The following is a 13,594-nucleotide window of genomic DNA, read 5'->3' as shown; positions in this document are numbered from 1 at the left end:
TCCACTGAGCCACGCTGCTGTCTACCAGCTCTGTGATATTGTCCTCTCCCAAGCGCTTAGTACAGTACTCTGTACACAGTAAGAGCTCAATAAGTACCGTTGATTGGGCGACTCTTACTAGCTCTAATGTACACCCTCAAATACATTAGGAGAAGCAGCGTGGCTCAGTGGAAAGAGCACGGGCTTTGGAGTCAGGGCTCATGAGTTCGAATCCCAGCTCTGCCACTTGTCGGCTGTGTGACTGTGGGCAAGTCACTTAACTTCTCTGTGCCTCAGTTCCCTCATCTGTAAAATGGGGATTAAGACTGTGAGCCCCACGTGGGACAATCTGATTCCCCTATGTCTACCCCAGCGCTTAGAACAGTGCTCGGCACATAGTAAGCGCTTAACAAATACCATTATTATTATTATTATTATTATTAGCAGCGTGGCCTGGTGGAAAGAACATGGGCCTGGAAGTCAGAGGACTTGGGTTCTAATTGTCTGTTGGGTGACCTTGGGCAAGTCACTGCACTTCTCTGTACCTCAGTTATCTCATCTGTAAAATGGGGATTAAGACTATGAGCTCCAGGTGGGCAGAGACTCTGTCTGACCTGATCATCTTGTATCTTCCCAGCATTTAGTACAGTGCCTGGCACATAAAGAGCGCTTAACAAATAGCATAAAAAGCACTTAGTACAGTGTTTTTCACACAGTAAGTGCTACCATTGGTGCTCATTGAGCACTTACTGTGTGTAGAGCACTGTACTAAGCACTCGGGAGAGTCTGTAGACACTTTCCCCGCTCATAATTATAATGATGGTATTTGTTAAGCGCTTACTATGTGCCAAGCACTGCTCTAAGCACTGGGGTAATAATAATAATAATGATGGTATTTGTTAAGTGCTTACTATGTGCCAAGCACTGCTCTAAGCGCTGGGGTAGATACAAGGTAACCAGGTTGTCCCATATGGGGCTCTCAGTCTTAATCCCCATTTTACAGATGAGGTGACTGAGGCAGGGAGAAGTGAAGTGGCTTGCCCAAGGTCACAAAGCAGGCAAGTGGCGGAGTGAGGATTAGAACCCACAACCTCTGACTCCCAAGCCCGTGCTCTTGTCACTAAGCCACACTGCTTCACAAGGACTTCACTGTCTCTAGACCGTCACGGAGAATATAATAATGATAATGAGAGTGATAATTGTCATAGTAAATGTTCGATAATTGCTCCAGGCCATACGATCCTTGCGGGCAGGGAACGGGTCTACCAACTCTGTCCAGTTGTACTCTCCAAAACGCTTACTACAGTGCTCTGCACACAGGGAGTACTCAATAAATACCAATGAATGACTGGGGTGGGGTGGGGGGCCTGACACAGCAGCTCTCCGTCCCCACCCATCACTCCCTTGCCTTTCTTCGGAACTCACTCCGTACAGCATCCCAGAGAGCAGGCTCTCTTCATACAGTACTTATAATAATAATAATAATGTTGGTATTTGTTAAGCGCTTACTATGTGCAGAGCACTGTTCTAAGCGCTGGGGTAGATACAGGCTAATCAGGTTGTCCCACACGAGGCTCACGGTCTTAATCCCCATTTTACAGATGAGGTAACTGAGGCACAGAGAAGTGCAGTGACTTGCTCACAGTCACATAGCTGACCGAGCCAGGATTCGAACCCCTGACCTCTGACTCCCAAGCCTGTGCTCTTTCCACTGAGCCATGCTGCTTCTCTATTTACTAAGGGCCTACTAGGTGCTAAGCCGGTTAGACTGTAAGCACGTCAATGGGCAGGGACTGTCTCTATCTGTTGCCGAATTGTCCATTCCAAGGGCTTAGTCCAGTGCTCTGCACATAGTAAGCGCTCAATAAGTACTATTGAATGAAGAAGCCCTCCGTGATATGAGAGATCAGCTCAAACACAAGACTAAGTGCGGGCCTGGAAGTCAGAAGACCTGGGTTCTCATCCCGGCCCTGCCCCTCGCCTGCGATGTGACCTTGGGTAAGCCACCTCCCTTTCCTGTGCTTCCGTTTCCTCATCTGTAGAAATGGGGACACGTGAGGTGTTTGCCTTCTCCGACCGGGAGCCCCGTGACCGTGAGCCCTGTGGGGTGGTCGAGACTGTATCCCAAATGCATCTGATATGTGCACCCCGGCAACTAGTGTGGTGTTTGACTCATTGAGAGCGCTTAAGAAATGCTATTAATAACGAATGGGGTTCCATTTGAATTTTAGGACAGGAAATTCCTAGGGTGGCAGACGTGCATACGTGGAAAAGTATAAGTGCTTATTTGCTCGCCGGGGACGTGTTTGCCGACTCTGTTGTACTGTACTCTCCCAAGGGCTTGGTATGGTGCTCTGCCAAATAAGCGCTCAGTAGTCAGTCAACTGTATTTATTGAGCGCTTACTCTCAATTTATGCTCATTAAATACAATTGATTATTGAGCGCTTACTCTGTATGTACCGTGCGCCACACTATACGCAGCACGGCCCAGTGGATAGAGCAAGGGCCTGGGAATCAGAAGGTCATGGGTTCTAATCCCAGCTCCGTCACGCGTCTGCTGTGTGACCTTGGGCAAGTCACTTCACTTCTCTGGGGCTCGGTTACCTCATCTGTAAAACGGGGATTGAGACGGTGAGCCCCATGTGGGACAGAGACTGTGTCCAAGTCGATTTGCTTGTCTCCACCCCATCGCTTAGTACAGTGTCTGGCATATGGTGAGTGCTTAAATACCACAATTATTATTCCAATATAACAATAAACACATTGCCTGCTGCCACTGGTGATGAAAAATCCACCCAGCAAGGGCAGGAGAGGGAGGGAGAGAGACAGAGTTGTAGGAAACAACAGGCCATTGTCCTCTGCCTACACGTGACTGCCAACGTGGGAACACTGCGGCGGGCTGTTTGCGGAAAGCTCTGAAACTTAAAATCACGGGGTCTCAGCTGGAGGAGGCAAAGTATCCTGCCCATCCCAACCCACAGCCCATCAGGAAAGAAACAACTTGGAAAAACATCAGTATTGTCACACTATGTTTTCTGCGGCACTCACTGCTCACTGTGGATCGAAGTCCGGATTGTAATACTTTTCGCTGCGTGCGTGGCCTTTCATAGACACTGGGAATCTAGAGCGCAGGACTGGGGAGTCAGGAAACTTGGGTTTCAAGCCTGGCTCCACCACTTGCCCGCTGGGCGACCTTGGACAGGTCTCTTCTCTGCCTCGGTTTCCTCAACTGGAGAGAGGGAAACACCTGTTCTTCCTCTCCCTTAAGACTGTGAGTCCCTTGTGGAATAGAGACTGTGTCTGTTCAATCAATCAAAATGGTATTTATTGAGCACTTAAGATGTGCAGAGCACCCTATAAATGCTTGGGGGAATACAACAGAATTAGCAGGCCCATTCCCCACCTACAATACGCTTACAGTCTGACCTGATGATATTGTATCTATCTACTCCCAGTGCTCAGCACATGGTAAGTGCAACACAGACATTATAATAATTATTGTAGGTTATTGTAGACCTGGCACCTGTCAAGGTAATCATTTACATGCTTTTTACTCCTTTGGGTAAGGGGCGGGAGTATAGGGAGAGATGGCTTCTTGAGTTACCGGCAAACTGAGCCTTTGAGACTCCCTGATTCCCTCCTGACAGTCCCCAAAAGAGCCACGGAGCAGCAGTGAAACCGGCCAAGATTTCATTCCTCTTTTTGCACATGCTCAAATTCCTGCAAGGAAATTAAATATTGTACTAAAGTCAGTGGAAGTAGGAGCACAAGTGGGCTGGCGCCTGTTGGGCGAGTGTGGTAGAGTCAATGGGTCACAGAGCCTGGGAGGGGTCTGTCCGGCCTGCTGGGGAGTTCTTGGGTCTGGTCAGGGCCCTGGGGTTAGCGAGGATGGAGTCCAGCCCAGATAGCTGTGGGGAAGGCAAGAGCTTCGCCCCCCACAGCTGGGAACCCTGTCCCCCAACTCTTTATGTTTGGGAATTAGGGGCCCATGGCTCTCTTCCTCTCACAGTTGAGAACCTGGGGGGAATCCCAGCCCCCTCCCCCATAGCTAGAAATCTGGGGGACTCTGGCCTCCTCTTACAGCTAGGAATCCAGAGGACCCCCACCCCTTCCACTAGGAATCCAGGGGCTCCCGGAACTCCCCCCCATACTAGGAATCCTGGGGAATCCTACCCCCCACTCCAGCTGGGAATATGGGGAACCTCACTCCCTAGCTGGGAATCCAGGGGACACCCACAACACCCCTCCATCTGGGAATCCGGGGGAACCTCCCTACTAAGTCAGGAATCCAGGCACCCCCCCCCCCCCCCCCCCGCCGGGTCCCTTCCCCAAGCTAGGAATCCCGGAGACCCCTGCCTTTCCCTCGAGCTGGGAATCTGGGGGAACCTATTCCCCAAGGTAGGAATCCAGTGGAACCCTCCCCAACTGGGAACCTTGGGGAACTTCTCCCCTAAACTAGGAATCCAGGGGACCCCCACCACTCCCTCCAGCTGGGAATCTGGGGGAAACCTCTTCACCAGGCTACGAATCCAAGGGCTCCTCGCTCTCCCTCCAGCTGGGAATCCGGGGGAACCTCTCTCCCAAGCCAGGAATCCAGGCCTCCTCCCGGACCCCTCACCTAAGCTAGGAATCCAGGGGACCCCCGCTCTTCCTTCCAGCTAGGAATCCGGGGAAACCTCTTCCCTAAGGTAGGAATCCAGGGGAACCCCCGGGAATCTGGGGGAAATTATCCCCCAAGCTAGGAATCCAGGAGCCCCTGATCCCTCCCGCAAGCTAGGAATCCAGCCCCCCCCCCCCCCCGTTCCAGCTGGGAATCCTGGGGAAGCCCTTCCCCAAGCTAGGAATCCAGGGGATCCCCACCACCCCTTCCAGCTGGGAATCCGGGGGGACCCCTTCTCCACGCTAGGAATCCAGGGGACCCCCACCACCTCTTCCACCTGGGAATCCGGGGGGACCCCTTCTCCAAGCTAGGAATCCAGGGGACCCCCACCACCCTTTCCAGCTGGGAATCCGGGGGAACCCCTTCTCCAAGCTAGGACTCCAGGGGACCCCCACCACCCTTCCCAGCTGGGAATCCGGGGGAACCCCTTCTCCAAGCTAGGACTCCAGGGGACCCCCACCACCCTTTCCAGCTGGGAATCCGGTGGAAACCTCTCCCCGAAGCTGGAGAGGTAGGGGTGGGTTGGGGTAGAGGGGCGGGTTAAGGACCGGCCGGGGCCCGCCTCGCCAGGGCAGGGCAAGGGAGGGCAAGGGAGGGCAGGGCAGGGCAGGGCAAGGCCCTCCCTCCTGGGTTCTCCTGTCAGCCGACCTGGGGAGGGAGGCAGAGAGGGAGGGAGGCCCGCCTGGGTTCTCCTGTCAGCCGGCCTGGGGAGGGAAGGAGGGAGGGAGGCCCGCTGAGAAGGGAGGCCCGCTTGGGTTCTCTCGTCAGCCGGCCTGGGGAGGGAGGCCCATTGAGGAAGGAGGCCCGCCTGGGTTCTCCCGTCTGCCGGCCTGGGGAGGGAGGGAGGGAGGCAGGGAGGCCCGCCTGGGTTTCCCGTCAGGCAGGAGGGAGGCCCGCCGGGGTCCGGTCCCCCTTTTTAGGGCGGTGCGGTTGGGGCGGCCCGGCCCATGGCCACGGAGCCGGTCCTGCAGGCCGCTGTGAGGGGCGGGCCCGGGGGTCGGGGGGACGAGGACGAGGAGGAAGGGGGGGCGGCACAGCAGCAGGAGGAGGAGGAGGAGTTGAGGAGGAAGGAGGAGCTGAGGAGGAAGGAGGAGGAGGAGGAGGAGGAGGAGGGTGGGTCCGGGGTCCCGGGGGCGGGGGCGGCGCGGCGCTGGTGTCATGGCGGCGCGAAGATGGCGGCGCTGGCCTACCACCTGGGCCGGCGGGAGATCAACCACTACTTCAACGTCAGGAGCGCCAAGCTGCTCGCCCTGGCCGCCGTCCTGCTGCTCGCCGTCTGCCACGCCGCCTCCCGCCGCTACCGAGGTGACCGGGAAGGACCGGACCCCCGCATCGGGAGGAGGGGAGGGAGGCCGGGGGCGGGACCGGGGCGAGGGGCAGCGGGGGGAAAGGGGGGATGAGGGGCACGGGGGCACGGCTGACAGGACCGCAGGCGTGGGGGCACGGGGCCAGGGTGACAGGACGGGGGTGGACGAGGGGCGCAGGACAGGGATGATGAGGGGCGCAGGGCCAGGGTGACAGGACAGGGGTGACGAGGGGCACGGGGATGGGCTGACAGGACGGGGTGACCGGGGGTGTAGGGGGCCGGGCTGACAGGACCGCAGTCATGAGGGGCGCAGGGCCGGGTTGACAAGACAGGGGTGATGAGGGGCACAGGGCCAGGGTGACAGGACAGGGCTGATGAGGGGCGCAGGGCCAGGGTGGCATGGCAAAGGCGACGAGGGGCACAGGGGGCCGGGCTGACAGGACCGCAGTCATGAGGGGCTCGGGGCCGGGCTGACAGGACAGGGGTGATGGGGACACGGGGTGACATGGGGCACAGGGGGATGGGCTCACAGGGCAGGGGTGACATGGGGCACAGGGGGATGGGCTGACAGGACCACAGTCATGAGGGGCTCAAGGCCGGGCTGACTGGGCAGGGCTGATGAGGGGCACAGGGCCAGGGTGGCAGGGCAGGGCTGATGAGGGGCGCAGGGCCAGGGTGGCATGGCAAAGGCGACGAGGGGCACAGGGGGCCGGGCTGACAGGACCGCAGTCATGAGGGGCTCAGGGCCGGGCTGACAGGACAGGGGTGATGGGGACACGGGGTGACATGGGGCACAGGGGGATGGGCTGACAGGACCGCAGTCACGAGGGGCACAGGGCCGGGGTGACAGGACAGGGCTGATGAGGGGCACAGGGGGATGGGCTGACAGGACAGGGGTGACGAGGGGCACAGGGCTGGGCTGACAGGATGGCAGTCATGAGGGGCGCAGGGCCCAGGTGGCAGGGCAGGGGTGACAAGGGGCTGAGGGGTGACGGGTGCAGGGCTGGGGTGACAGGACAGGGGTGACGAAGGGCACTGGGGGCCGGGGTGACGGGACCACAGTCACGAGGGGCGCAGGGTCCGGGTGGCAGGGCAGGGGTGATGAGGGGCACAGGGGATGGGCTGACAGGACCGCAGTCATGAGGGGCTGAGGGCCGGGGTGACAGGGTAGTGGTGATGAGGGGCACAGGGCTGGGGGGACGGGCACAGGGGGACGGGCCGACAGGGCAGGGATCATGAGGGGCACAGGCGGATGGGCTGACAGGACCGCAGTCATGAGGGGCTCAGGGTTGGGGTGACAGGGCAGGGGTGATGAGGGGCACAGGGTCGGGATGACAGGGTGAGGGCAGGGTCTTTTAGACCGTGAGCTCGTTGGGCAGGGGTTGTCTCTATCTTGTGCCGAATTGTATACTCCAAGCGCTTAATACAGTGCTCTGCACGAAGTACGGGCTCAATAAATACATTTGATTGAATGAATGATGAGGGGTGCAGGGCCGGGGTGACAGGGCAGTGGTGACGAGGGGTGCAGAGTGATAGGGCAATGGTGACGAGGGCCACAGAGGCACAGGCTGACAAGGCGGCAGTCATGAGGGGTGCAAGGCCGGGATGACAAGAGTGGTGACGAGAAAAGGGCAGCAGTCATGAGGGGCACGGGATGGCAGCGTGGCGGTGACTAGGGACACAGGGCTGGGGTGACAGGGCAGTGGTGACGAGGGGCGCAGGGGGACGGGTTGACGGGGCAGCCTTGATGGGGGGCACGGGCGGCAGGATGGCGGTGATGAGGGCCACGGGGCTGTGGTGACGGCAGTGGTGATGAGGGAGGGGCTCGGGGACGGGGGGACGGTGGCAGAAGAGGTGCAGGAAGATGGGGCAGCGGTGATGTCGGGCGCAGAGGGACCGGGTGACAGGGCGGCAGTCATAATAATAATGTTGGTATTTATTAAGCGCTTACTATGTGCAGAGCACTGTTCTACGCGCTGGGGTAGACACAGGGGAATCAGGTTGTCCCACGTGGGGCTCACAGTCTTAATCCCCATTTTGCAGATGAGGTAACTGAGGCCCAGGGAAGTTAAGTGACTTGCCCACAGTCACCCAGCTGACAAGTGGCAGAGCTGGGATTCGAACTCATGACCTCTGACTCCAAAGCCCATGCTCTTTTCCATCATGAGAGGCCCGGGGCGGCGGTGACAAGCGGTCCAGGGGGATGGGGTGACCGGGTGACACGATGCATTGGTGATGAGGGAGGCAGGGGGACAGGGTGGCAGGGTGTCGGTTTGGGTGCAGGATGACAGGACAGCGGTGATGAGGGGCATGGGGATGGGGTGGCAGGGTGCTGAAGGACCCAGGGTGACAGTGACGAGGGGCGTGGGGGAATGGGGTGACGGGGCAGTAGTGATGAGGGGTGCAGGGACAGCCGTTGTGAGGAAGGCGAGGTAGCTTGGCTCTGGGAGGTGGCCGAGGGACGGTATACCGGGGGGCTGGGGTGGGGAGGGAGGTACCCTGGGGGTGGAGGGACAGGGTGGGGGAATCCGTGTGTGGTCAAGCGCTTAGTACAGTCCTCTGCCCATAGTAAGCACTCCATAAATACGATTGAATGAGTGGTCTGATAGATATTGGGGATGAGGGGGGACAATACCAGGGGGTAGGTTCAGAGGTTGAAGGACAGCAGATTGGGGTAAGGGGGTAGACGACGAGGGAGCCAGAATGGGGGTGAGGAGGATGATGGTGATGAAGGTGGTATTTTTTAAGCACCTACTATTTGTCAAGCACTATTCTAAGCACTGGGGTAGTTACTAGGTAATCAGGCTTGACTCAGTCCTATCCCACAAGGAGCTCCCAGTCTAAAGAGGAGGGAGACCAGATATGGAATCCCCATTTTAGAGACGAGGAGAGTGAGGCACGGAAGAGTGAATCGACTTGCCCTCCGTGCGTGGCTCAGTGGAAAGAGCCCGGGCTTGGGAGTCAAAGGTCATGGGTTCGTATCCCGGCTCTGCCACTTGTCAGCTGTGTGACCGTGGGCAAGTCACTTAACTTCTCTGTGCCTCAGTTACCTCATCTGTAAAATGGGGATGAAGACTGTGAGCCCCACGTGGGACAACCTGATTCCTCTGTATCTCCCCCAGCGCTTAGAACGGTGATCTGCACATAGTAAGCGCTTAACAAATAACAATATTATTATAATTATAAGGGGCTCACAGTCTATAGAGGAGGGAGACCAGATATCGAATCCCCATTTTACACATGAGGAGACTGAGACACGGAAGAGTGAAGCGACTTGGCCAAGGTCACCCAGCAGAGAGGTGGTGGAGCCGGGATTAGAACCCAGAGCCTCTGACTCCTAGGCTCGGGCTCTTTTTCATTAGGCCACACTGCTGGGGTGGATGATACATTGGGGTTTGGAGGCAGGACCTGGGAGTGGTATCCCGAGGCCTCGGGGCGGGACTGGGGCGCGCCCAACTGGGGACACTGAGGCTGGGGGCTGACACGGTCATCTCGTTGGGCAGCGTCTTGGGCCCCCTTGGCCGACCTGAGACGTCAGCCTCGCTCCCGGGCCCTCGGCAGGAGGTCGCGTCCCCCGTCCTGAACAGGAAACGCCGTACACACAGCTGACAGCTGTATTCGGGGCGGGGGGCGGCCCTCGGCTCTGGGGTTTTCAGATTCTAAAATTAAGTGTAAGAGCCTTAAGGAAGTGCCTTTAGATGAAGTCGGCATTTCCGGGCCCCCCTCCCCCCGAGAGCGGGTTAGAAGTGGAAACCGAAATCTGCCCCCTCAGCTCTGTCGGGGCCAGATGTAACCCCGAAGGGGGCCGGCTATGACTCCCAGCGAGCTTGGACGTTAGGATTTAGTTGCAGTCCGATGAGTGACTTAGGCGAAGGTCATTTGGCCGCTGCCACTCCTGTTGGCCGCGTGGTCGGGGCTGGAGGTCACCCCGTGAAACCCTTTCAGACCAGGGCTGGAGCCAGACTTTGGGATGGTGGCGGGGTAGGGGTTTGGAACCTGGATTTATCCCACTCTGGGAGTCGATTCCCTGCCCGATTCCTTAATTATTATTAATTATTATGTTGGTATTTGTTAAGCGCTTACTATGTGTCACGCACTGGGGTAGATACAAGGTAATCAGGCTGTCCCCTGTAGGGCTCACAGTCTTCATCCCCATTTTACAGATGAGGTAAGTGAGGCCCAGAGAGGTTAAGTGACTTGACTAAGGTCACGCGGCTGACAAGCGGCGGAGCCGGGATTAGAACCCATGACCTCTGACTCCCAAGTCCGTACTCTTTCCACTAAGCCACGCTGCTTCTTTCCTCCAGCCACCTAACTACCACAGCTGCCTGCCCTGGCGCAGCCCAGGCCCGTCAGCGGGCTGTTCCGCACCAGCCCGAAAGTTTTGTGAGCCGGTTGTGGGCAGGAAACGTGTCTGTCAACTCCGCCATACTGTCCTCTCCCAAGCGTTCAGTCCGTGCTCTGTGCACGGTTCACGCTCAATAAATACGATCGACTGATTGTGTGCGGTTGTGTTAGAAAAAGAAGCAGCGTGGCCTGGTGGATAGAGCACAGACCTGGGAGTCAGAAGGACCTGGGTTCTAATGAAGCAGCGTGGCTCAGTGGAAAGAGCCCGGGCTTGGGAGTCAGAGGTCATGGGTTCGAATCCCGGCTCTGCCACTTAATAATAATTACGGTATTTGTAAAGCGCTTACTATGTGCAGAGCACTGTTCTAAGCGCTGGGGTAGACACAGGGTAATCAGATTGTCCCACATGGGGCTCACATTTTTTAATCCCCATTTTTTTACCGAAGAGGTAACTGAGGCACAGAGAAGTGAAGTGACTTGCCCAAGGTCACACAGCGACAAGTGGCGGAGCCGGGATTAGAACCCACGACCTCTGACTCCCAAGCCCGGGCTCTTTCCACTGAGCCACGCTGCTTCTCAAGTGGCCAAGTGAGCCACTTGGCAGCTGTGTGACTGAGGGCAAGTCACTTCACTTCTCTGTGCCTCAGTCACCTCATCTGTAAAATGGGGAGGAAGACTGTGAGCCTCACGTGGGACAATCAGATGACCCTGTATCTCCTCCCAGCGCTTAGAACGGTGCTCTGCACATAGTAAGCGTTTAACGAATACCAACATTATTATTATTATTATAGAGCACAGACCTGGGAGTCAGAAGGACCTGAGTTCTAATGCTGGCTCCGCCACTCGCCTACCGTGTGACCTTGGGCAGATCGCTTCACTCCTCCATGCCTCAGTGACCTCATCTGTAAAATGGGGATTAAGACCGCGAGCCCGTGAGGGCCAAGGATCGGGTCCAACCTGATTAGTTTGTCCTACCTCAGCACGTAGTTCAGTGGCTGGCATCTAGTAAGCGCTCAACAAATACCATAAAAAAGAGTCTGCAAAGGAAACGAACAGAGTTGCTGTAACTGGCTTTTGTAGTTTGAGGGAAAACAGTTAAGTGCGTTTGATTTTGGGTTGGGAGGTGGGCGTGACTTCCTTCCCTGCCTCTTGATTCTCAGTCAGTGCGTTTATTGGGTGCACTGCCCTGGGTGCTCACTGTGCGCAGAGCTCTGTGCAAGATGCCGCACTGGAGGCTGGCCGAGGCAGAGCGTGGTACCGGGTGCCAACTGGGCAGATCAGTGCTCTGGGTGCCAGCTGTGGCCTGGGAACCTTTGAGAGAGCGCACGGTCCCTGCTCTCGAGGAGTTGGCAATCTTTGTTCTCTTGTGTGGCCCCGAATGGAGGGGGCAGCTTGTTGTCATTCTGAGAAAAAAGCACAAGCTGTTGAAGGGGGTTTTCGGCCGAGGGGATTTCAGCGCTGGGAGAAGATGAGAGGGGAGTGGGGAAATTCTGTAAATCACCTCTTTGCCATTTAGGATCACGTGAATGCAACTTTCGGCACTTATTGCGTTGAATTTTGCCCCTGACGTTTTAGACTTTGTCTTTACCTTTTCTTCCCCCTTTTAATGGTATTCGTTAAGCGGTTACTATGTGCCAGGCACTGTACTGAAGGCTGTAGCTGGGGACGAAGTCCTGGAAATGTTCCCTGGGCCGTCCTGTCTGTATTTTTAAAATGCATCTGGGACCCCCCCCTCGGTTTTAGGATCAGTCCCCTGCCCTCCCTCCCCATTCTTGGGAGCACAACATTGGGCCGGTTGGATTGTCTCAGTCTTTTTAAAGAAATGGCCTTTTGCTGTGAAGTGAGAATTGGTGGAAATCGGGGAAGGGAAGTTTGGAAAAACCCCTCCGAGCAGGAAAACAAGGCTAATAGCTGCAGCAGGGGGACACCCGGCCTGCGGTGCCCCTGCCCCGTGGCTTTAATAATAAAAATAATGTTGGTATTTGTTAAGCGCTTACTATGTGCCGAGCACTGTTCTAAGCGCTGGCGTAGATACGAGGCAATCAGGTTGTCCCACGCAGGGCTCACAGACTTCATCCCCATTTTACAGATGAGGGAACTGAGGCACAGAGAAGTGAAGTGACTTGCCCGAGGTCACACAGCTGACAAGTGGCAGAGCCGGGATTAGAACCCATGACCTCTGACTCCCAAGCCCGTGCTCTTTCCACTGAGCCACGCTGCTTTACCCAGGTGCAGATGTCTCTGGAAACTTCCCCCGTGGGGGGCAGAGGGCAAAGGTCAAAGGTAAACGTGAGTTGTCCCCTGGAAATCTTGCCAGCTCCCCGCCCAGGAGATACCACCGACAGTTACCACCCTCTGCCCCTCTCCCCGAGGCCCCCCACCATCCACCCCTTGTTTCTAGGGCAGACCAGCTCACCACAATATTGGCCTCTTGGGGAGGAAAGAAGTAGAAAATTTCTAGCTCATCTGCTTGAGGCCGCGCATTTTGCTGTGAAGTCACTCCCTTTATTCATCCCCAGCCCCACAGCACTTATGTCCTTATTTGTAATTTATTTATTTTTACTAATTTCTGTCTCCCCCTCTAGACTGTAAGCTCACTGTGGGCAGGGGATGTGTCTGTTTATTCTGTCGTACTCTCCCCAGTGCTCAGTACAGCGCTCTGCACGAAGTAAGTGCTCGAAAGATCTGATTGAATGAGTGAACGAGCGTCCCTTTCAGCGTTGGTGCCGAACGCCTCCTGTCTTGTCTCTCCTGTCCAGTTGGGCGTTTTGGCTAGAGAAGCAGCGTGGCTCAGTGGAAAGAGCCCGGGCTTGGGAGTCAGAGGTCATGATTTTGAATTCCGGCTCCGCCGCTTGTCAGCTGTGTGACGGTGGGCGAGTCATTTCACTTCTCTGTGCCTCAGTTCCCTCATCTGTAAAATGGGGATGAAGACTGTGAGCCTCACGCGGGACAACCTGATGACCCTGTATCTCCCCCAGCGCTTAGAACAGTGCTCGGCACGTAGTAAGCGCTTAACAAATGCCAACTTTTTTTTTTAAATGTCAAGTAGGGGCTGGGCTCCCAGTGCCACCCTGGGCAGTGCCTGTTCCCCTCCTGGATTCGGTTCCTGCAGTCGTCTGGGGTCCGGGCAGGGTGGGCGTGGGACTTCCTGTCCCTGAGGAAAGGCCTCCACCATGCTTGGGGAATTAGGGAGCGTTTCTCCAGCCTTGCCTGCCAGTCCGCCGGGCCCGCGGCGTCGGCAGAGGCGGTCGTGGTCTCGGGCGTGACGCCGGTTAAGACGCGAGGGTCGCCAGGTGGGTCT

At 56.8% G+C, this 13,594-nt stretch overlaps 1 protein-coding gene across 1 annotated transcript in view; it reads left to right on the top strand.

Annotated features, from left to right (window-relative positions):
• The first annotated feature begins 5,776 nt into the window (after positions 1 to 5,776).
• The window catches only part of CASD1 (CAS1 domain containing 1), a 32,057-nt gene continuing 24,239 nt past the window's right edge, over positions 5,777 to 13,594 (top strand). The window contains exon 1 of the mRNA XM_029070836.2: positions 5,777 to 5,945. Within this exon, the coding sequence (XP_028926669.1) occupies positions 5,813 to 5,945 (133 nt within the window). The 5' untranslated portion in view covers positions 5,777 to 5,812. The remainder of the gene's footprint in view (positions 5,946 to 13,594) is intronic.

The sequence above is a fragment of the Ornithorhynchus anatinus genome, chromosome 8 (genome assembly GCF_004115215.2).
Source record: "Ornithorhynchus anatinus isolate Pmale09 chromosome 8, mOrnAna1.pri.v4, whole genome shotgun sequence".
Lineage (NCBI taxonomy): Eukaryota > Metazoa > Chordata > Mammalia > Monotremata > Ornithorhynchidae > Ornithorhynchus > Ornithorhynchus anatinus.
Note: the sequence above shows the minus strand (reverse complement) of the source record. Positions and strands in the feature narration are given on the sequence as shown.